General features: G+C 62.4%; 1 protein-coding gene across 1 annotated transcript; it reads right to left on the bottom strand.

The window, feature by feature from the left end:
* Positions 1-14,939: 14,939 nt before the first annotated feature.
* PHF24 (PHD finger protein 24) lies at positions 14,940-17,996 on the bottom strand. The gene is made up of 7 exons (XM_086480215.1): positions 17,628-17,996; positions 16,618-16,803; positions 16,087-16,165; positions 15,783-15,985; positions 15,463-15,629; positions 15,128-15,229; positions 14,940-15,036 (listed from the first exon to the last, which is right to left on the bottom strand). The coding sequence occupies exons 1-7, from the start codon at positions 17,994-17,996 to the stop codon at positions 14,940-14,942; spliced, it is 1,203 nt and encodes a 400-aa protein (XP_086336341.1).
* Positions 17,997-22,689: the final 4,693 nt, after the last annotated feature.

Raw genomic sequence — 22,689 nt, forward strand, 5'->3', positions numbered from 1 at the left:
CCGAGCAGATGGGGCAGGAGCGAGGTGCTCCCTCTGTCCTGCTCAGACTCCCCTGCTTGGCGCGGCATGGGGATGTCTCCAGCAATTGTGGCTGGGTGAGCTGGGGAGATGCATCTGAGGACACTGGGCTTGGCAGCAGCGGGGTTTGTACTCTGTTCTCCGCGGCGAGAGCTGCGCCCACGCATTCGGTGCTGTCTCTCCTTCCTGCTTGTTCCCATCCTTGGAGCTGCCGCCCGCCTTTTCCAGCACCCGAGCTGCAGGATGAGGAAAGGGCTGCAAGAAAAAAAATCCATGTCCAAGGTTCTTTTGGGGTTGTTTTTTTTGTTTTGTGTTTTTTTTTTTGTTGGATTAAGGCCCTGTTCCCTGCCTGCTGCTGTCCTGGATGTGGTCTGACATTGATGCATCTCCAAGGAGATGCTGGTGCGTCACCTTCCAGGTCAGGCCTGGGTCTTAGTTCCTGCTGAAACTGCTGTCTGTGCAGGTGAGCCCTGTCCTGGGGACATGGGGACCTTCTTCCTGGTGGCTCACCAGCCCCTGTTGTGTCCCCCGAGGCAACCACCAAACCCAAGTGGCTCTCACCAGCTCCCAGTCACCCTGACTCTGCAGGTAGCCCCAGCACACAGTGAGCTGGTGACTGCCCGGCTCTGATGAGCATGGGGGCTAATCCAGAGGGGAACGGTCCCTGGGTGGTCTCATGCTCCGAGCGGGGTCAGCCACAAGGCCAGAGCAGAGTGCTCGGGGCTTTATCTAGGCTGGCCTTGGAAACCCTTGAGGCTGGCGACGGCGCTGGAAGAGCTCGTTCCGGGTCTCACTGGAGCCCAAGGGCAGGCGGGAGGAAGGGGGTGGAAGGTGCTCCCAGCCGTACCGGTGGTGTTTGGCTTGTCCTCACCGGCCGGGGCCGAGGGTGCTGGCCGCTGCCTCCCCCTGCCAGCCTGCTGCCGGCGGCAGCCGAGCCGGCCGCTCCGCTCGGCGCTCCGCACCTGCGGGGGTGGCATAATGAGCCATGTCCTTGTCTCAACCTGCCGCTTCCTCTCCCGGCAGCGTCTGTGCTGCCAGCTGGGTTATTTTTTTCTTCCTTTTTTTTTTTTTTTTTTTTTTTTCCTTTTTTCTTTTTTTCTTCTCCTTCCTGCCTCTATTCTCGAGTGGTTCCCAGCCGGTGCTGGCACACAGCCCTCGCCGGAGACCTCCTCCCAGGCTGACCTTTGCAAACCCCTTCGGTTGAGCGTGCCAGAGCTCTCCTGCCGCCCACCTCGGGCGTGCAGGGGAGACTCGAGCGGCTCTGCGTGGCGGTGGGCAGCAGAGCGTTGGAGGACTCGGTCCTCTCCAGTCCCCTGCTGCCCCCCGCCTGTGCTTAGGCTCTGCTGGAGTGGCCAAAACCTGAGGGCAAGAGTGGGTGGGAGGAAAGGGCAGTGTGGGGGATGCTGCCGTGCTTTTTTGGGGGCAGAGCCTGGGGAAGAGGGAGGCTTCAGAAGGCAGATCCTGCCTCTGGACACCTTGGTTTTGCCTGACCTACCCTGCTGGCTCCTACTCTGAAACACCAACTGGGCATGCAGAGTGCATGGGCTGGGAAAGCCCCTCGTGGGAGCTCGTCTCTGCAAACCCCCTGTCGCAGCAGGGGAAAGAGGAGAGGCCGTGTCCCCACCCCTGCCATCCTTTTGGCTACCCACCCGTGACCTCACGCGTCCCCCTGGAAGTGTGCTCTGCTGGGAACCCAAATAGCATCGGTCTCCCCTGGGGACCCGTCTGCACGTGGAGGACGTGTGCTGTTTGGCCTGGCTCCATCTCAGCCTCCAGCCTTTGGTCTGCTTGCCTCAGCAAAGGCATCCTGTAGCACTCCATGGTTTCTCCTGGGGATGGCTCTCTCCCAGTTAGGTTTTAAGCAGGTTATTTCTAGACTGTATTTGGGTGCAAAGCACACGGAGCTCTTCTACTCTCCCTAGCCACCCCATCGTTTGGAGAATTTTGGCCTTGAAACGCATCACGAGTCCCTGCTTTCCAGGGCAGGGGCATCCATGGGTGTTCCCAGCAGGGATGCTGGCCCAGAGGGTCACAGCTGGAGGTGGGTAGTGTGCGGGGCTGGAGACAAACCCTGCTGCATCTGTTGGGATTGTGTCCGTCTGATGCTTTTCCTTTTGCAGGTCTGCCTGGCATCTAATCCTGAATTTGCCAAATGAGCTGACAGCGGCAAGATGCGATGGGTTCATCTGGGATGCAAACTGGTACCCAGTTGATTGCTGTAGGAAGCTTAATACCTCCGTGGTGCTACCAAATCTGTGACCTACCTGCTAACCCCTCTGATTTTGCTGCTTCCTGAGCATCCCACCTTCTTGGTCTGGCGGCATTATGGATGGTGGGTGGGTAAAGCCATAAAGATCCCTGTACAGAAGGAGGAGGGAAGGGAGGAAGATTTCCAAGCACCCCCTCTGCAGTGCAGGAGGATGCTGAGATGCCCCTCTCTCATCTTTACAAGCCAGCCGAGACACGTGGGGCTGTCTGGTCCCAGGCATCTCAGCTCAGTCTCGGGGGGCTTTGTGATTGCTAGCCCTTGGCCCTGCCGTGTGGCACTGTGTCAGTCCTGTGGTGGCTCTGTGGATCTCCGGGTCAGTGCCTGCTGCTGGCAGGGAACAGCCTTGCCAGGAGCTTTTTGTGCTGAGACACTAGCCAGTGTTGAGGTTGAACTGGGAGGGGGTGTGGTAGTGAGCGAGCTGGGGATGCTGGCAGGGACTGGCTGAGGGTCTGGTGCCCCAGCTGGAGGCCGGAGCAAGGATGCTTTTCGTCTCGGCCCATTTCTCTCTTGGAGTCAGAGTTTGGGGAGGTGGGGCAGGGGGCGGTGATGGTGTACGAAAAGGCTGGTGGTTAACTGGGTGTTACGGGTCACCATCTGTAAGCCAAGCAGCTTTCTCATGTGTCTGTGGCCCAGAGGGCAGTCCTTGGAGGTTTCTGTTTAATCTGGTCTCCCTGGGTGCCCATCATCGTGGTATCTGAGGACGTTCATCCTCTCTTGCCTGGCAGAGATGTCTGTAGTGGCTGCTCTGTGCATGGGGTTTTGCTGGATGTGTTGCTCCTTGGGGAAAGGAGATTTGTCTTGCCCAGGCGGCCTCGAAGGCGTCTGCTGACCTGCGCTGACCTGCTGTCCTGCTCCTCCCACGCTTGCTCAGTGTGAAAGGGGGCTCCTGCTCATCACTTGCCACATCCCCCTCCGTAACACTGACTTGAGGGGACACCCCGAGGGCAGTGAGCCCTGAGCTCTCCTCTCAAACCAGACCAATGGAGACAGGGCAGAGGGGCTGGCTGTTCCCCAGCAGCCCTGCGAGCCAGGGCCCTGTGGTGACCTGTTGCTCATCAGGGTTAGGATGTGCCAAGGTGTCTGGAGGCCCTGCACAGCTGTGTGGCCACATCTGGAGCACTGAGGCTCTAATTCCCAAAGCTGCATCTTGTCACCCACAGTGAGGACTGCAGAGGGGATTCATCCTGGCACGTGGTGCCCAGAGCTGCTGTGAGGCACCAAGATAAAGCTGGTTATGGTTGTCTCCAACTGGACCGTCGCAAGGCAAATACATGTGAGCCTGCTCGGGGATGACAGCAGGTGAAGGTGAAAGTAAGACTTGGCAAACCTCACCCTCCAATTTGCTGGAAGAGAGTGAGCAAAGAGGGAAAAGTTACAGTGCTGCGTAATTAGGGAGCATATGAGGAGATCAGCAGCGTCTCTGCGTGAGAAGGAGTTGAAAGAATTAATGCTTAAGAAAATACAGCCCCAAACTAATTCTGTGCTTTGCTTCAACCTTCAGTAAGGGCAGCAGCGCTGAATGTGCAGCCCGAAGGAGGGTGGGGAGTGGGAGGGAGGTGGAGAGGAGAAATTCCTGCTGCTGGAGGGGAGCCAAAATACAGACCATTCAATGTGCTGGGCTTGGTGAGGGGGGCTGAGCTGCACCACGGGCCCTGGGATTGCTTCCATACCTTGTGACAGTGGCAGGGCTCCTCTCCGGCAAACGACCATCTTTATAAAGCATTGCTGAGGCTGGAGCGGTATTGAGTGACCTGTGTTCATGAAGGAGGAAAAGTAATCTGGACAGATACGAGCCCCTGTGCCTGGTCTCAAATTCTAGATGAGGCTGAGGAAAAATAAGGATATTCAAAGTCGAATGGGAAGAGCAGCCATTGAGGGGCAGGTGGGGACAGGGTGCAGGCTCTCAAGTTGCTGCTTCCTTGGGGTGTGTGGTCCAGTGTGGGCATCTGTGGGTCACATCGATGTGAGGAGCGGTCCCCTCCCTGTCCAGAGCAGGTGTTGGCAAACATCTGCAGCAGCGCTTAGCGGGGAAACTGAGCTGGGCGCCCGTCCCGCAGGTCCTGGGGCACCTGCGGGTACATCAGTGCTTCCCCTCTGTACAAGGGGAGGGAGAATAGGCCCGGGGACATGTCGTGACAGCTGACCATCCTGGATGCCAGGACCCATGACCTGCCTGCCGGGTCGGGAAAGGGGCCCTGGCCGAGATGCAATGCCGCGCTCGCGGGTGCTGCACGCGCTGTGCCAGCTGCTGCTGCTGCTGCACCATGGCTTGGTTGCTGCTGGGAGGCTGCCAGGTGAGGGGGCGGCGGGTGGAGATGGGATGTTTTCTCGGGCACCTCACAGGGCTTAAAAAAAAGAAGTTATTCTAGGAAAAGAAATTAGCTGAATCCGCTCCATCTCCCAGCTCGGTGCGGTGGCTTGTCCCACGGTCGGCTGGAGTTGCGTAAGGACATGCCGGCAAAGCGGGGTCACGCCGGGGTGCAGGCAGGCAGGCAGGCAGGCTGCAGGCATCGCTCTGCCCCGCTGCTACCTGGCCGTGCCTGTGTGTGCCCTGCGTGCGCCGAGCCGCCAGACGGGCTCTGCAGAGCCCCGTGTCGCTGAGCGTGCCAGGCGTGTGCGTGCTGGCACGTGCTGCGTCCGCCCGAGGTTGCATGCGAGGGTGTGCTGTGAGCCTGTGTGTCCTGGGGGGAGTGTTCGCTGGTGACAACCCCAGGCCAGGCCTTCCAGCTTAGAAACTGAGGTTTCTGTCCATGCACATCCCGTATGGATGCGTCACTGGGCATTCGCACGTTGCATGCTGTGCACATACATGACCCCCATGCCATGCGTGTGGCGCGCCCTGCACAGCTCCTGCCGGGTCCTGCTTAGGCTTTTGGGGATGGAGTCACCCATCTGGCCATGGTGAGGGGTTTTTGCTACAGCAGGATCCCCTATGAAAGGGTCTTCTCCAAGCCGTGAGAGCAAACGTGTCTGGGAGTGCATATGTGCATGCTAAGGGGGTGTCTGCCATGTGAAAGTTTCTGGATTTGGCAGCAAAAAGTGGCAGGGGGTCTCCGCCCTGCCCAGGGAACGTGGGTCACCCCACCATGCCACGAAGGCGGCCACACGCCAAGTTTGCTCCAGCCAGGTTTCCCCACCTGCAGAGCCGGGGTTTGCGTGGAGGGACATGCATGGGTGCAGGCTGTGCTTGCATTTCGGAGCGGGTGATGAAGAAGGTGGCTGGGGATGGGGATGGGGGGGGGGGGGGGGGGGCGGGATTCCTGAGGGCATAGGAGTGGGCGCACACGTCTGCCGCACATGCCTCCCCGCGTGTGTGTTTGCATGTACGGGCAGAGCTTCCGGAGAGGGTGAATGAATGAGGCAATTCACTATTTCAGCTCTGGCTCTGGCGAGGCTTTTCCTTTAGAGGCAGGCGTGCGCCGGCGCGTGGGCTCCTGCCTGCGTATGCGCGTGGGCTCCTGCCTGCGTGTGCAGGTGGGCGTCGAGGGGGCTTCGGGAGATGTTTGCCACGTCAGGGAATTCACTCCGGGGGCTGGCATGCGCCCCCGCCGCGCTCACTGCCTTGTCTGCTTGGCGCAGCGTTGTGTAACTTCCGATGCCCCCACCGGATCTCCTTCCCTGGCAGAGAGGGATGATCCGGCTGCCCTCTCTGCCCGCTGCTGGGGGAGGCATCCCCCTGGCCAAACGGGGTGAGGAGGGCAGCCCCCAATGTCTCCCGTAACCAGGGATGCCAGTGCCTTTCCTCCTTCCTGAGCGGCAGGCCTGCTCCTGTAGACAGAGGGGCTGGCTGCAGGAAAAAGCTCTTGGCAGCCAAAAACCAGAGGAACCATTTTCCTCGGTCTCACAAATTTGTGCCTCTCAAATCAGGTGTTTGCCCCTGTATGGGTCTCCCCCGTCGCCCCCGGGGAAATCTACGTGCTGCCGTGGCTCCCTGGATGCCAGGACCTGCAAGACCCAGGCTGAGACCCAGCAACTCATCTCATGCAACGCTGGGCAATGGGGAGAGAGGAGGCAAGGCCAGCGAGGCCGTTGTGCCCAGTGCCCACAGCCCACTGGAGGTACCCAGGGGAGACAGTGCAGCTTTGCTGCTCCGAGAACCAGAGGGACAGGCAGGGCAAGGGGGGATCCACCTGACATTTTCATCTCTCCACCGGCATCCGCGTTGCCATGCTGGTACTGCCGTTTCCATGCCAGTACAGCTGTTTCCATGCTGGTACTGCCGTTGCCAGGCTACGCCGAGGGTGTTGGAAGAGAATGTCAGGTTGCTTTGAGGATGAGAAGACGGGAGATGAAACTGTGGCTTCCGAATCCCACCTCGCTGCCAGCCCAGGGACCTGCTGGCTCGGAGGGGGCTAGGCTGTGATGGAGGTGTTGCTGCCCGTGGGAGTTGGTCTGGTGGGTGGAGTTCCCCAGGGCTGGGTCCTGGCAGGTCACTGGCCTTGCAGGGCTCCCCCGGCATTGCTCGGTGCTCAGGGTGCTGGAGGGATGATCTGACGGCAGCCTGGTTTGTCCATGGTGGAGTTTTAGCAGTTGGATTTATAGTCATCAAATAAAGAAGCCAGGATTATTTGACAAGCCGTGTTGAACATATGAGCATGAAATCATGCTGGGTTATAGCCCCTTCCTTAATTTCATGATCCTGCTCTTGTAGCCTGTAGATGTTCAACTGATGGGGCTCATACCCAGCCTCATACCTGCTTCCTGACCATAACACACACATTTCAGTGCTGCACTGTTAAAGTGAGCCAGAGACCCTTCAGGCACTCCTGGCTGCAAGTTTTGGGGGCTTTCTGAATTAGAAATGATGCTTCCCTTGCAAACATCCTCCTGGGCCGGAGAGTCCGGAGGGCACACAGGTTCCTTGGCTCTGCTCCCCATGTGTGGAGCTCCCACAGCCTCATGTGTCAGCTGGGTTGGGATGATTGTGCCCCAGTTTTGCTGCAAAAATCTTTACAGAGCAGGGAGAAGAGTTGCAAGCTGCAGGTCAATGAGACAGGATGGCCCAGCTGAAGTATCAGCAGGAATTGCGGCTCCATGTGCTTGACTTGCTCTTTTCTATTCTGCTGCCAGCCCCTAAAGCACAGGGTTACCCCAGGAGTCGGGTTTGCTATCTGTTGGCTGTGGGAGCGGCTTTTGTAGTGGAGTCCCTTCCTTCCTGGGAGAAAGGATTTGTCCCAGAGGATGCTGAGCCCATGAGTCTCAGCATCCCCTCCTCCTGTCTTTGATTTTTGTGGTGCGCCAGGTGCTTACATGAGAGCACTGCTGTTCTGGGCCAGGGCTCAGGAGGGATGCCACGTAGTGGGGTCATTTTTCCACCTTTCTCTCCCTGCCGTTAGAAATTCACCTCGTGGGCACTGATGTGAATTTTTGCAAGGCCAGCACCCATCTATCCCCCAGAAGCTGGCCGAGTGCAGCGCGGTGGACCCTGTCCACAGGCTGGGGCTGGCCCCAGCTTTGGAGCGGCACAGCCCACGCAGAAATAGCAGACCAGCACAGAAAACCAGCGGAGATGAGCAGAAATAGCTCCTGCACATAGCCTGCTGTCCAGCTGCTGGTGTGTCGCAGGAGGGCAGGGACGAGGCTGTGCCGGCATCGGGGACCTGCCCTGTGCGGGCAGCTGCTGGGTGTTTTTCCACCCGTCAGGCGTGCTGGCTGTCCTGCCAGCGCCTGGCTGTGGGGTTGGCACCAGGGCAGGACACTCCCTTGGCTGAAAGTATTTTCTCCCCAAAAGTGAGCCGGCAACTCACAGTCCCCCAGCTCTTGTTCTGTTTCTTCCCAGCCTGGTACTCCGTGTCTCTCCGGTGGAGAGGGGGAGCGCTGCCGGAGCATCCCACCCAGCCTCCACTTTCCCGCCACCCATCTCCTTCCAGCCCCCCTCCCTCCGCCCCCGCGCTCCAGCCTAAATAATTCCTCCTCTGCCTGGCGGTGTGCAGACTGCTCTCCTGCCCTTCCCTTAGTCATCGCTCAGCCGAGCGAGACAGATATAGTTGCGTGCGGCTCCTCGCAGATCAGTCACTCCAGCCCCCAGATCATTTTGCTGGTGGGTCGTGGGGTGCCCCGTGCCGAACACGAGGTGCCTCCGCCTTTACTACTCCCGTCATCGCTGCCAGAGCCTCTAACCCCCGGCCCCGGGGAGCAGGCAGCCCCGTGGATGCTGGGTGGGTTGGCAGATGACCCAGAAGGGGCTCCATGTCCCCATCCGCCTGCGGGCTGCGTGCCTCCGACTGTGCCAAGTGCGGTGCTGGCTTTCTGGGGTGGCTCAGATCCAAATCCCTGCTTTCCAGGTATTCTGGCTGTCTTCCTCATTCCCTGGCCAGCCAGGGTACGCCTTGGCTCTGTGGGACACCCGGATTAGTCCTGGACTGATGCCATGTTACCGGTGTCCCCATCGCGTGCCTTGACATGGGGGTGTGGGGAGCGAGAGAGGACTTTGTGTGCTGGCTTTCAGGTCCAGGAGCTCATCCCAGATGGACAGGGGATGCTCGGGTGTGCAGCACATGTGTGGTGCGAGAGGGGATGCTGGGGCATGCAGGGACATGCATGGCATCGAACAGCTGCCTGCTGTGCTACCCAGAGGGACTGTCGGCATCTGCTCCAACACCAGCTGCAGGGCTTGGATCCTCACAGCCAAAATGGGAAGGCAGGTCCTGCCCTTTGCCATACCCCAAACCATTTCCCTCCTCGCCTTATCCGGCAGCTGTTGACCCCCACCGCACCAGCCCTGGTGCTTGATAGTGGCTGCTTAGGGGCCATTGGGGTGCGGGCTGCTGTGGAGAGGGCAAGAGCAGGACATGGTAGGACAGGGCTGGGGTCACCGTCCCTGGTGCCACCTCTGGTCCCACTGCAAAGCCAGGGCAATAGGTGCAGGGAGGGGTGGCTGGGGGCGCCCAGGACTTGCGGTGTTAATGTGTTGCTCCTGTGTGGCCTTGCACTGAGGCAGGAGGGGACTTGGACACCTTGCCTGGGTGCTGTGTGGGTTGGCAGGATGAGTCACAGCAAAGCTGCTGCTGGGAGCAAGATGCTCGCTGTGCCTGGCACCACGCTGTGCCCCTCCTTGTGCCGGGGCTGCCTCTGCACCCCTCGCACCACGCAGGCACCCCATGTCCCCGCGCGCGGCCGTTGTGCAGGGAGGAAAGCGGGAGCGAGCATGCCAGGAACAGGAGGGCAGCATCTGGCAGCCCTGCACCGTGTCAGGGCCACCGAGCTGGCCATGTGGGGGTGGCAGGAGCCGGTGGCACGGCATGGCAGCAGGAAGCCATGCACAGCCCCACGCGTGGGCTCCCGTGGGTAGCCCAGGCCATGTGCATCCTCCTGGGGAGAGGAGCACACCACCTCCATGCTGGAGTGCCTGGCGGGTTGTGTCCTGCCAAGGCAGCTCATCCTGCTGCTCCTGGCAGTGTGCTAGGGGAGATGCTGGGGAGGGGACCCTGTTTCCCCGCTCAGGTCCTGTACGGCTTCCCTCCAGGATGCCCTGTGGACCCAAGCATCATGTGGTCAGTCCCAGCAGGTGCTGGTGGGCATCGCTGTCCCTACCCTTGTCATCACATCCAGTGCCTGGCTGCGTTTCCGTCACTTTGAGCATCCTTCCCAGCCCTGCAGCAGTGCTGGGTGTGGATAGACCCTGCGGCTGTTTAGGGGGTGCAGTGGCTCTGTGTAGAGGAGGGGCTGCCCAGGCCTCCTGACAGGGGACACAGAGAGAAGGGGGCTCCAGCTCACCGTGCATCCCATGAGGATGGAGGGACCCCTGGGCTGGCCCTCTTCCCCAAGGTCCAGGGTCTCCCAGCTCCTGGGTGCTGCAGAGGATGGAGCCCACCCCAGGCTGCAGGAGCCCGGGGCTCCCCGCAGCGGGCTGAGTCCCAGCTCCTCATGCAGGGTGCGTGGCCCACCACTCACCTGCCACGGGCACATAACTGTGGAGGAGGAGGGTGCTACGGGGCAGAGACTGGGGTCAGAGCTGGATTTGGCGCGGGAGGAGAAGGGGGTCACGAACCACCCCACCAAATGCCGTCTGGGGACTGAAGCGAGTCCCTGCATCCCTCTTCCCTGCGTGCGCCGTGGAACCGGTGGCTGGTCCTGAGGGTGCAGGCATGGCCGGTGCGTTGATGCCAGCCCCTCCGCTCCGCCGGGGCGGCCTGGTGGCAGGCTCTTGTCCCCCGCCGGCCACCCTGTCCCGCGTCCGCACCGCCGGTGCGGCGGCCGGGGGTGGCGATGCCGTGTGCGGGTCCGACAGCGGCGCCGCCCGCTCCCGGCGCGGTGCAGAGGCGACACCCTGTGGCCACCTCTCTGCTGGGAAAGGGGAGACACTTCTCGTGGCCCCTCACACCTCTCCACAGCCCCCTCGCCCCCCAGTCTGTCCGGAGGTCTTCCCAGAGGGATCTGGTCCCTCTAGGGACCCCGACTCAGGGTGTGTGTGGGGTCACTTCTGGGTGGTCCAACCTCCTCGTCGCAGCTCTGCACCCCAAATCCCCTCGGCTTCCTCTCCCCACTCACCCTGCTCGCATCTGTGGAGGGTGTTGCTAATGGGGACACTTGTCCCTGCTCTGCATGGTCACTCCTGCTCTGGCCTGGGAGGGGAAGGATGGTTGGGGCCACCATGGTGGCACTGCCTCCAGGGGCTGTGGCTGTTGCTGTCGCTGTCACACACTGCCCAGAGGACCCCCTTTTCCTGCCGGTGGTCCCTGGCTGGTCCTGTGGCAGTGACGGGATGGGGCTCTGACATCTCGCCCCAGCGATGGCCGGGTGCCACCACTCATGGTGACACTGTCTCAGCCCAGCAGGACACCCCTGTTCCCCCCTGTGTCATCTGATTCTGGTGCGGGCACACCGTGGTCACCTCCTCTCTGGCACGCACCAGAACTGATGGCACCTGGAAAAGCCCAGGGCAGCCCCGGGGACACACAGATGTGCCCGGGCTTGAAGGAAAGGTGCTATCCTGCACCCCGGGGTGCAAAGCCAAGCACCCATCTTGCCCGCAAGCAGAGAGGTATGTTGGGGTGGGTGGCAGCCTCGTGCAATGGCCGTGCACCCCAGCAGAGGGTGCAACCTCCCCGCAGAGCAGGGTGCTGCTACCACCCACCCACATACCTCCCCCGCCCCGCCGCCCCGGAGTCCCCATGGGACAGCGGGGACACGCTGAGCCGGGCAGGACGGGCAGCCCGAGGTGCTCCGGTCCCCTTGCAGATGCTCTGACAGCTGCCTGCTGCAAAACGCCACATACAAGCTGGAGCTGCCCCCAGGACTCTGCGACGCTGCCCCCGGGCCCACGCTGGGTGATGCTGGGCTGGGAGCAGCCCCACGGGGAGCACAGCACCCACTGCGTGGCACCCGGTGGTGGGTGATGGCCCTGGGACGACGGATGTGTAGGCAACACAGACACCATCCCCACTGCATGAGTGTACCCGCTCTGGGGTTTTCTTCCTTGCAGAGTCTGGGATGGGGTGGGCTGGACAGCCAGTTCCCATGAGCATCCTGATCCTTTGGTTTGGGGCCTCTGGGATTTTTGGCGGGGAGATTTGCACCACTGTTGCACCAGCACTCACTCAGAGGTTTGCACCAGCAGTCAGGTGTAGGTTTGCACCAGCATTCAGGGAGATTCAGAGAGAGGTTTGCACCCGCATTCTGGTGGTGAGGAGGTTTGCACTAACATGCAGGGGAAGGTTTACACCAGCATTCGGGAGAGCAGTTTGCAGGCTTCCGAGGCCTTCTGGTGACAGGGTCTCTGAGGTCACCAGTCTCAGAGGAGCAAGTGATAGCTCAGAGATGCCATGGCACCACCTTGCCCATTTCCCTACCACGTCCTCCCGCTTCTGCCCAGACCTTGAGGCTCCCGTAGTGGAGACACAGCTGGCTAGGACATGCTCTGCCCCACGGCAGGCGCTCGCTGGGGACCTGCAGCTGCGGCAGATCATGCATGCTGGGTGATGACAGGATAGCCCTGAAGAATGAGGGCCAGACTGGCCACCTGCGGCCCTCGTTAGCCAGCCCCCTCGGGACGCCAGCCGGCTGCGTGCCCTGGCAGGGTTGCCAGGCTGCTGCAGGGGGTGGCAGGGTAGGCTGGGGCTGGGAAAGCTGCCTGTGCCTTGTCCCCAGGGGGAGGTGTGGAGTGGGCCTGGGTCGGGGTCTGGGATGGGGTTCTGCACCCCGCACCCCCTCCCCAGCTTGGATCCTGTGGGGTTTGGGGTGCTGGCAGTGGGTACTTGACCCCCAGGAACCCCAGGACCTGTACTCTGCTCCAGCTTGCTCTTCAGCTCCAGCAGCTGGAGCAATAATGCAGCAATTAACACCAGCTCTCCAGGCGAGGGCTTCCCTGCACGGGCAGAGCCCATGGCATCACCTGCCCATGGCATCCGGACTTCAGGCACACAAACCACCACCACTCTTCTGGGTGCCCATCCTCAGCCTCATGGTGATGGGTGCCTCTCCCAGGAGCTTTTACAGCTAATTGAACTTCCAGGGCCTGAAACGCTTGCTAGATTTTCTCTGAGGGCAAGCTGGACACTCCTGCTGTGATCTGGATGCAACAGCAGCCCACTGCAGCCATGGGAATGGGCTGAAATATCCAAGTCCAGCTTTTAGCTACAAGCTCTCTGACCCTACGGATGCTGCCAGGGCAGCATCCCCCTCCTAATTTTCCCCCGTATTCACTTTTCAAGCCCTGTTCCCCTCCCAGCTGCAGCACAGGAGCTATGCAAAGAAGGACCCTGGAGGCAAGTGAGCCCCGTTTGCCACCAGCAGCAGCCACAGCTTTCCCTGGCAGCTCCGTGGATGTGGCTAACACGGCAGCAACCTCCAGCCATGGGGACCCCTCTCCAAACACCTACTCCTGGGGACACCTGGTGTCTTTGCAGGGTTATTTTGGGTTTCCCAGCACTGCTGCAAGCAGGCTGTTCCCAGCATCCAGCGTCCCTGGTGCCCAGTGCTCTATTTGGAGCCTCCTCCACAGGCAAGGAGCACCCTCATCCCTCCCACAGGGGACTGGGGTGGTTGTGGGGCTGGACAGGCACTCTCCCCAGTGTCTGCTGTCCTGGCAAGATGTAGGGTACCCCGAGGTTGCAGGGTCCTGGGTGCACCCCCTGTCTTCCCCCCATTGCTGCTGTGGGACACTTTGGGGACATGAGGCCAAGCCTGCGTGATGGGACAGGGACCCAAGGCTGGCGCAGGGTGTTAAACACAACAGGCAGCCGTGGGGTCTCCAGAAATCCCCAAGGAGAAGCCAGAAGCCCTGTAAGGAGGTTCGCCGGTCGGAGGCTGGTTGGACACAGCTGTTTAATGGACGCTTCTCAGTACAGAGCGGGTGTTGCGATCCACGCACCCACAGCTGCCTCCTTGCCATGGCCATGGCTCTGGCCCCGTCTTGGACCTGGCATCTGAAATGTCCCTGTTGGCCTGACACACCAGGGCAGTAGAGGAAGATGTCATGGCACCGGTGTGCCTCCCGGTCTTGCAGCGCGGAGAGTCCCTGGAGAGGGGGCCTGTGCCCTGGCTGGGGAAGGGGCGGTGAGCAGGATGGTGCTCCCATCGTATCGGGAGGTGGAGGCGAGGGAGCGACCAGGCTGCTGCAGGTGCTCCCCTGGTCTGGGCACACCCTGGGGCACCCCGGCTGAGCCACGGCATGCCAGGCAGGGAGAGGCTGAGGGCACTGTGGGGAGGGGGTCGGAGGGGCAGGGGGTGGCTGCTGGGGCTGCCGTGGGACCTGGGCATCTCATACACTGGTGCGCATGGGGCGAGGTTTCCAGGGGTCCCTGCTTCTTCACCTGCGGGCTGAGCACACCCATCCGCCTTAGGGCTGCTGGGCACCAGCTCTACCCAGGGAGTGCCTCGTCCCTGCAGCTGACACCCTGGGGAACTCTGGACTCTGCCTCCTCTTCCTCACCCTGAGCACTAATGCCCCTAGCGAGGCCATGCTGGGGAGGGAGCAGAAGCAAACAGGGCTGGTGTGGGACTGGAATGCTGAGCAGGGGGAGAGCATCCTGTCGGCTGAGGGGGACAGGAGGTGATGAGGGACGCAGGGGAGCGCTCCTGTGCATCCAATCTTGCTCTCCCTCGGTGCTCTCCGTTCCAGTGCTCCTTCCCATGCCGTTGCTGTTGGCATTACATGGTTGTTCCCCGTGGCGCTGCAGGGCCCATGGCTGCTCTGGGCTCCGCTCTTACACCACAACTACCCAGACCCGGCTCCAGGACCAGAGCAATCCCCACTGCTCCTCGGGGGCGGACCCCCGCTCCGTCTGCGGGCCCCTGGGGACAGGTCCCCGGTGGCTCCAGGCGCCGGCGGGTGAGAGGGTGCTGTGGGGCTGGGGATCATGGGGGCAAGACAGGTTCCCTGTCCCCTGTGCCCCACAGCAGCCCCAGAGCACCGGACCCCTCCCCGCAGCAGGCCCTGTGGGGCGCAGGGGGGCAGTGGGGCCACTCCCTGCCCCTCCCACTTCCCCACCCCTCCCAATCAGAGACCCTCCAGGAGCCACACCCGCTCCCTCAGCCAATCAGAGCCTGGCATCCATCTTCTTCACAGCCAATCCGAAGCGGAGGCAGGGGGAGAGGGCAGCGGGGCCGCTACCCCGCCAGCCAATCGGCGTCCGGCTGCGCCCACAGGGGAGGGCTGGGTGGGTCTCCACGGCGGGAGAGGCCTCGCCTCCCAAGATGGCGTCGCTGGGGGCTAGGCCGGGGGCTGCAGGTGGAGAGCGGCGCTGTTGGGGCGGGCGGCCAGGATGTAGGCGACGTTCTCCCGCAGGAAGCCGGGCCAGTCGACGGGCCTGCAGGCAGACGTGGGGTCACCGGCCGCTCCCCTGGCACCTCCTCCAAAATCGGGGTGTCCCCCAGCCCCCCGAATCACCCCTGCCTCACCTGGCCTCCTCCCGCTCCGGGACCAGCAGGGTCTTCTCCTGGCTCTTGCTGCTGCCGCTGCTGGCGGGGCTACTCTCCGACATGGGCCCTACATGGCTGATGCTGTGGGGGTGGGAGGAAGGCGCCCTTCATCCCCTCCTCGCGCCCCAGTTGGCAGCGGTGGGGAGGAAGAGGGTGCGCGGGGCCAGGGCAAGGCTGCGGGGCCACGAAGGGGGAGGTGGTGGGAAGTGGGGGGGCACCCATTTGTATGCCGAGCCTCTTCAGCGGGTGCTGGGGCTGTGGTGGGAACCCGCAGCAGGGATGTCACCCCCAGCCCAGGGTGGGCACCCGCGTACCTGACATTGCAGGACGGCGTCTCCTTTTGGTGCTTGCGGAACCAGGCGTGCCGGGCCCGGTGGCACTCGCCCTCCCCGATGAAGCCGTCGCCGTCCTGGTCCAGGGCCAGGAAGGCCGCCCGTGCCCGCTCCCGCTCCTTGGCCGTCAGCAGCCGCAGCAGGGCGTTCTGCGGGGGGTGGAGAGGGGAAGGGGGAGCGCTCACCCCATGGCAACGACCCCCCCCAGCTCCCGTGCCCATCACTGTGGGAGTCTCCTGCCCTGGGTGCCACAGCCACGGGTGCTGGCCATGGGAGACAGCCCCTGGGTGCCGCAGCCGTACCTGTGGTCGTAGTTTCTGCAGCAGCTGGATGGACTCGTGGGAGAGGAAGTCGTGCCACTCGATGTGCCCCTTCTTGTTGGGGTCCAGGGCGGAGAACTGCAGGGTTGCCTGCTCCTCCTGCGCCTCGGCCATGGGCCGCTCAAACTGCTGCCTGTGCACCAGGTGCTTGTAGTGCAGGAAGTCGTCCAGGGTCAGGCAGGTCTCTGCGGGGGACAGGTCGGCTGTGCGGCACCCAGGGAAGGGGGCCCACCTCCCCAGCCTCCTTCCCCAACCAGCCAGGACCTGCCGTGGGGAGGGTCCGCACCTGGAATGATCTTGCAGTGCCGCAGGGTCTCCATCAGGCTGTACATCTCTTCCTCCGTCAGCAGGAGGTTGAGGTTGTCCTGGGGTGGGGGGCAGAGAGGAGATGTGGGGCAAAGGCACGGGGCGGGGGGAGCACCCAGCCGTGCCACGGCACCGGGGTTCTTTGAAGGCATGTGGGAGAGGCGAGGTGTGCTGTGTCACCCAGGGGCGCTGCAGTGGGAATGCTCCACACCCCTGGGCTTTAGGTGCCATTCCAGCTCTGCCGCAGCTCCTTGTGCCCAGCAGCACGTCCCCTGGTGTCACATCAAGGTGCTGGGGGGCTGGCTGCAGGGGAGGTGGTGAAGGGCCACCGTCCCCTCCCCTCCGGTGGTTCCCCATCAGGTGGGTGGCAGGAGCTGGGGAGCAGCAGGCCCCCTGTTACCGCAGAACAAGCGGTGATGTGGGACACTGCTCATGTCTGCGCAGGGCACAGCTCCCTGGGGAGCACCCACCACCCCGCAGGAGCCCAGTGTCCCCCACCCCAGGCACTCACGCAGTAGTAGCAGCTCCAGCCCGTCTCGGTATGCGCCGTCTCTGTCACCTCCATGGCGCTGTCGTTCTGCAGGTAGCCCATGCGGCGCAGGCAGCCGTCGTGGTACACCCGGCTGCAGACGCGGCAGGGGAAGAGGCTCTCGGCCGTCCACACCTCGCAGATCTCACACATCTCGTCATTGAGGACCTGGGGAGGACAGGCAGCTGCTCAGAGGGGCTGGCTTCTTAAGGTGGGGGTCAGGGTGGTGCTTCACACATGGGGATGGATGTTGGTGGGCAGAGCGGATGGGAGGGTGGGGTTGTATTGGGCTGGCGTAGGGAATAGGTGAGTGGTGGGGTCATGGCTTGTGGCGTTAGAGGAGCATGGATGGGTCTGGCTGTAGGGTTGGTGTTGCTGCGGGGTTGTAGGTTGGCTGGTCTTTCAGGTTGTAGCGTGGGTGGGTGGAAGTGCTGATCCGTGGGTTGGCTGGTTGTAGATGTGTATGGTTTAAGCTGTCAGGCTGTAGGTGGGCTGGGGTGTAGGCTTGTTGGGGTGGGTGGATGGGTGGGTGCGTGGGTAAGGTCATGGGTGTGGATAGGTGGGCTGTGGGATTGCTGGTATGGGCAGATAAGCTGTTGGGTTGGGCTGTAAGGGTCACAGGTGTGGATGGATGGGTTGAGTTGTAGGCTGGCTGGCTGTAGGCTGACAAACACATAGATTAAACTGTCCTTCTCTCTTCCCCAAAGCTGGAGCTGTCTGTGCCCAGCAGTGACCTCTCCTCTCCAAGACACCCCAGAGTCCCTCCAGGGCACATCTGACTGGTCACATCCCCCTCCCTCCATGGCATCTCCAGCTGCCCAGCCTGGCCCCTGGCCCCCTGCCCCCCCGAGCTGTCTCCATGGGGATTTGCCGTGACTGGGGAGGCTGTCACTGCACAGCGGGAACCAGGGATGCTGGCACAGCCCTGGGCTCTCCCCTCTCCCTCTCCATCCCCATTCCTCTCTCCCTGTCCCCATGCTCTATCTGCTTGCCTGCTCCCGCTGCTCCAGGCTGATGTCCGGGGGCTCGTCATCGTGCAGCTCCCGCTTGGGCCGGATGAAGGCGGGTGGCGTGAACCTGTTGGCTCGGTCAAACTCCTCTGGCTCCACGCCCCGGCCGTCCCGCAGCCGTTCCCAGGCTGCCTTGCTGGAGCTGCTCTCCTTCGGCTGGGAAGGTCCTGCCGACACCTCCTCCTCTCCCTCCTGCACCTCCTGCTCCAGCGTTCCTTGGCATGTGTCCCCCGCCTCCGCCCGCCGCCGTGTCGATGGCTGCTCCCGCAGCCCATCCTTAAAGGCTGACACGGCCAAGCTGACCTTCTGCACCTTCTCCACCGTCTGCCGCCTGGACATCAGCACCCCCATGGCTCTGTGGGGGGGGAAGAAAGGTGCTCAGTGCTAAGGCCTGGGGGTGCAATGCTGCTCCCTGTCCCTGCACCATATCCCTGGCCCCAAAAAGTTGTCCCGGTGGCTTTCCCCCAGCTGTGTGGGGAGCAGCTCAGGGCAGTGAGAAATGGAGGCTCCTTGGCAAGCTGGCGCTGGGATCGTCCATGGTGGCTGTAGGGAGATGGACCCGAAGCCACGCAGAGATCTGGCCATGGAGGGTCTGTTGGTGGGGGAGCAAGAGAGCAAGCGGGGAGCTGGTTTGGGGGCACCCTGCCTCCCCCATCCTTGCTCTGTAGACTCCAGCTTAACAGGAAACACATCTAAGCCCTTCCCACACCGGACCAGTGAATCCCAGAGGGACTGGGACCAGCTGTAGCCGTGCCCCTTGTGTGCATCTCTTTCCTGCCTTGGAGAAAGTCTCTTAGGCCAGCCAAGGGCAAGAGTCCGAGGACTCCCTGCAGCTCTGCCCAGGGCTGGGGTGTAGCAGAGCTGGTGCTGGGTCTCTTACCTTCCCTAAATTTCAATTCATCCCTCAGTCTCTCTTGTGCTCGCATGCTTGTGTGTCTGCGTGTTTGCTGCTGCCCCGATCACAGGGCATCCTGCATGACCCACCCCAAAATGTGGGTCAGGGCTGGCTTGCAGCAAGGAGCCATGCAGAGGGGCTGGGCCAGCCACGGGAAGGCTGCAAGGGTGCAGGAGAGAAGGGGAGCAGTGCACGGGTCTGGGATGCATGGGTCCCAAGAAGGGGGTTTGGCTGCAGGACTGAGGAAAGGTCATTGTAGGGTAAAATGGGAAGGGCAACGACAGCAGGAATAGCAGGTCAGGCTCTGTCTCCATGGGGGTCAGTTGAAGCTGGGGAGAAGCAGGATTTGGTCTCCGGCAGCGTGGGGCACATCATCAGCCCGCACGGGTCCTGGGACTGCCCCCGCGCCCTGCTGGGGTTGCGTTACGGATGGTGCTGCAGCCAACAGGCACTCCCAGCTGGTGCCCAGGGACCAGCAGGCAGCCCTCGCTGACTGTTCAAGCGGTGGGAACACCGGAGCAGCCATCTCCCGCCCCGCCAGCCTCAGCTGGGAAGTCCCCAGGTAGTGGGATAATGAGCAGCACACGCGCCGGGATCTCGCAGCCGCGGGAGGACACGCCGCTGTGGCAAGGAGCCTGGGCAGGGTAATTACAGCTGCCCCACGTCAGCGGTGCCGAACAGAGGGTGCTGGCAGGCAGCACCCAAACACCATGGCGAGCACACGCATGTGATTTCCCAGCCTCCCACCACCGGCGCGGGACCATCTGTGCGCAGATTCCCACGCGCGGAGCCGGGTGTGCAACACGTGTGGGCCCCATCCCGCGTGTGGGGGTCCCAGCGGCGGGCACACACGTGGGTGGGGGTATTTGCACCTGTCGCCCCCCGTGCCTGGCCGGCAGGCTGCAGCTCCTGCGGCTTTGCAAAGGTGGGAGCGGGGAAGAGCTGGAGGCATGTGTCCAAGGCACAGCAACAGCACCCCTGCAGCAGGAGGGAAGACAGCTGGGTGTCTCTGCCTCCTCACTGTGCTGTCACCCCCTGCCCAGGTGGCCCAGGATCCCATCGGCAGTGAGGAGGATCTGCTCTGCTGCTGGACAGCAGTGCAGCTCTGCCTGCGAGCCAGGGGCACCGCAGGGAGATCCCCCCCCTTTGCAGGTCCCTGCATCACTGAGCATGAGCCTGGCCTCATCCTGCCCAAGGCTTGGGTAGAAGTAGGGAGGAGACGGTGCAGAGGGACTGGGATCATGGAGAAGAGCCAAAAGAGAGGTGTGGGCCGCAGCTCTCAGTGCATCAGTCATGCCAGTAACCACGCTGGTGCTCCTGATCCCCAGTGTGCCGGCAGCATCTCCCCACAGGACCGTGGGGCTCTGGGTGGTCCATCACCAGCCACCCTGCAGTGTGGCAGGGCAGCCTGGGCAGCAGCAGGGCAGCTGGTGTACAGGCCTGCTGTAATCCCCCCAAAAATGAGGTTTCCCTGAGTGCTCATGGCATGGTCACCCCTCTTCCCCACGCCACTGCTGGTGGATCCTAGCCTGTCTCCCTGTCTCCTGTCCTCTCCCAAGGCCGCTCTGTGTGTCTCCTGCCACACTTGGTGCCACCGGCTGCTGCGTGCCTGGAGTCTGGAGGGTGTCACGCCTGTCATAGCTTGTGTTTGTTCTCAGCCCCACTGTCCTCCCTCTCCTTGCTGCATAGCCAGACCCTGCCTGTACACCCAGGCACTGAATGGCTTCACCCCGGGCTCCATCTCCAGACCCTGCTGCCTTTCCACTGGCCCCAAGGCTCTCCAGATACCCCAAACCTGCTCTGCACTCTCCAGGACCCTCTTTCCCCCGTGCCCTGCCTGACCCATTGGCTGTGCAGGGTGGGACATCACCCCCAAAAGACCCTGGCCCGGCTCAGTGTCCTACCAGGCTTGGGGGGTCTCCTCTCTTACAGGAACCCCTGAATGTGGGGAGGGGGGACTAGAGGCATCCTCACCCCAAAGCAGCCCAGCTACCCAAGCAGTCCTTGTGTCCCCATGTGTCCCCAGTGTCTCCACTGCTATTTGTGGCCACCCCCAAGGTGCCCAGCGGTCGGGACTGGTGCCACTGCCCGGCTCACCTTGGCCTGATGTACCGGGGCCTCGACCTTGCTGCTGGGTACCAACACGGGGGCTATTTTTAGTTCTCCCCCATGGAGGAGCTAAATCTGGGCACGGGCCAGACCTGTCTGCCAATGCCTGGCTCCATTGAGCCCTGCCAGCACTGGGGGCTGTCACAGCGGGTGGTGGGCACCTTCCCATCCCCTTCCTTTCCCTTGCCCCAACACCCTGCACTCCTGCCCTGGGCAGCACCCATTCTACATGCTGTTCTGATGGGGATTTGCTCCTTGCTGCTTCATCCCTGCAGCAAAATACTGAGCCAGAAAACACTTCATCCCCCTAGCTCCCATGGACTCATCTTTCCCAGCCCCATGCAGCGCTCTGCATGGGGAAACTGAGGCAGGGAGGCAAGGCTGGTGCAGCTGTTGTGGGGATTGTCCTGTCTTGGGAGGGAGGATGAGGGCACTGGTGGGATGGAGCTGGTGGCCAGCACGCAGGCACCCCAGGAGAAGGAAGCAAGGCAGAGCATCCCAAAGCAAGCAGCTGCCAGTCCCTGCAAGGCTCCGAAATCTCCTCGCTCCCATGGCAGCAGGAGCGGGGAGCACTCGTGGCTCGTGCTGGGGTTACGGGGTGCCAGGTTTGCCTGTGAGGGTGGTGGTGGGTGTGGGGTGGCGGGTTTCGCGTGGGTGGGTGTATTGCAGCGTGGTGGGGGCGTTGTGGTGTCTGGGAGCGCGGCATGGATGCGTCGGGGAGCAGCGCAGGGTGGATGTGTCAGGGGTGGATGTGCTACGGCATGGCTAGCGGCATGGGGTGGGTGTTACGGCCCGGCAGGGGGGCGTGCGGGCTGGGGGTGTTGCAGTGGCTGTGGGCATGGTGTGGGTGGTGGCTTTGCGTGCAGGGACGTTGCAGCAGCTGTGGGTGTGGGGTGGTGGCTGTGGCAGCTGGGGGTGAGGGACCGGTGTGTTTCGGGGGGGGGCATGGGTGCAGGGTGGGTTGTTGCGGTGCCCGGTGGTGGCATGGGGAGCTTTGGGGGTGTGGAGCCGTAAGGCCCATAGGGTGGGCTGTTACCCACTTGCCTGCCCTCCACTCAGCCATGCTCACCAGCCCCATCCTGTGCCCTCGGTGCAAAGCCCCACCAGCAAACCAAGAGCCAGCAGGTGCTTGGGCTGGTGCATGCCATGAGCAGTGTCTGTGAAACCCCCTGCACCCACACTCAAGGAGATGCAGCAGGGGTGTTCCAGGAGCAGGAAACCCTCCTAGGCTCCCCACTGGCAGGGAAGGGGGTCCACATGGGCCAGGCCTCCTCCCTGCCCTCACCAGGCTCCCAGTGTTTTTACCCCCTTAGTGCTGTGCCTTCTTGGGAGCAGCATTAGGGGGACCAATGGTGATGGTGTACCAATGGGGAGGACACCCCAGGGACCCTAGGGTCAACAGCAGCCCTGTCCCAGGGCTTGGTCTGAAGGGCAGCGAGCAGGGCTGTGAGGAACTGCAGTGGCTCTGCACACTCTGCCAAGCCACTGCCTGCCTGGGGCGAGGGGGGCCAGGCAGTGCAGGCAGCAGGCTTTGCTTGGGGGACTCCGCACCCACCTCCTCGAGCTGGCCAGGGATGCCCGGAGGGGTCTGGCAGGACACCCTTGTCCCCTGTCCCTGGCAGATGGCACATGCCGGGACTGTGGCACTGCTGGGTCTGGTGCTGTGAGGTGACCCAGTTGCCATAGGGCAGGGGAGGGTCTGAGGATGATGGTACACTCCCCACCCTTTGCAGGGCTGTGGGGTCCTGGTGGGGAGGTCTGGGGAGGTGGCCAGAACCCCGGTTGTGTTGTGTCCCCCTCCTGGGGACACTGAGACAGTGTCTGCTCTCCCTGTCAGATCAGTCTGCCTGTCCTGCCGCGCCATGGCAGATTTTATAGGTGTGTCTCACGCTTCCATCTCCCAGAGAGGGATGAAAATGCCGTGACAGCAGAGTCTCTTCCCCTGCAGTAGACACAGCTCCTGCCCAGCTCCCCACTTCTCCTCCTCATCTCCCTCCCCAGCACCCACATGAGGACCCCCATGCCTGGGCAGGACCCTCC

Source organism: Leptosomus discolor, chromosome Z (assembly GCF_034619465.1).
Source record: "Leptosomus discolor isolate bLepDis1 chromosome Z, bLepDis1.hap2, whole genome shotgun sequence".
Lineage (NCBI taxonomy): Eukaryota > Metazoa > Chordata > Aves > Leptosomiformes > Leptosomidae > Leptosomus > Leptosomus discolor.

Bases quoted from the DNA above. Each gene is read 5' to 3' on its own strand.
- PHF24 (XM_086480215.1), bottom strand. From the start codon at position 17,996: ATGGGGGTGCTGATGTCCAGGCGGCAGACGGTGGAGAAGGTGCAGAAG. The intron at 16,804-17,627 runs GCAAGCAGATAG...TGTCCTCCCCAG, and splicing joins GCCTGGAGCAGCGGGAGCAG to GTCCTCAATGACGAGATGTG. The intron at 15,630-15,782 runs GTACGGCTGCGG...CACCCCCCGCAG, and splicing joins TGCAGAAACTACGACCACAG to AACGCCCTGCTGCGGCTGCT.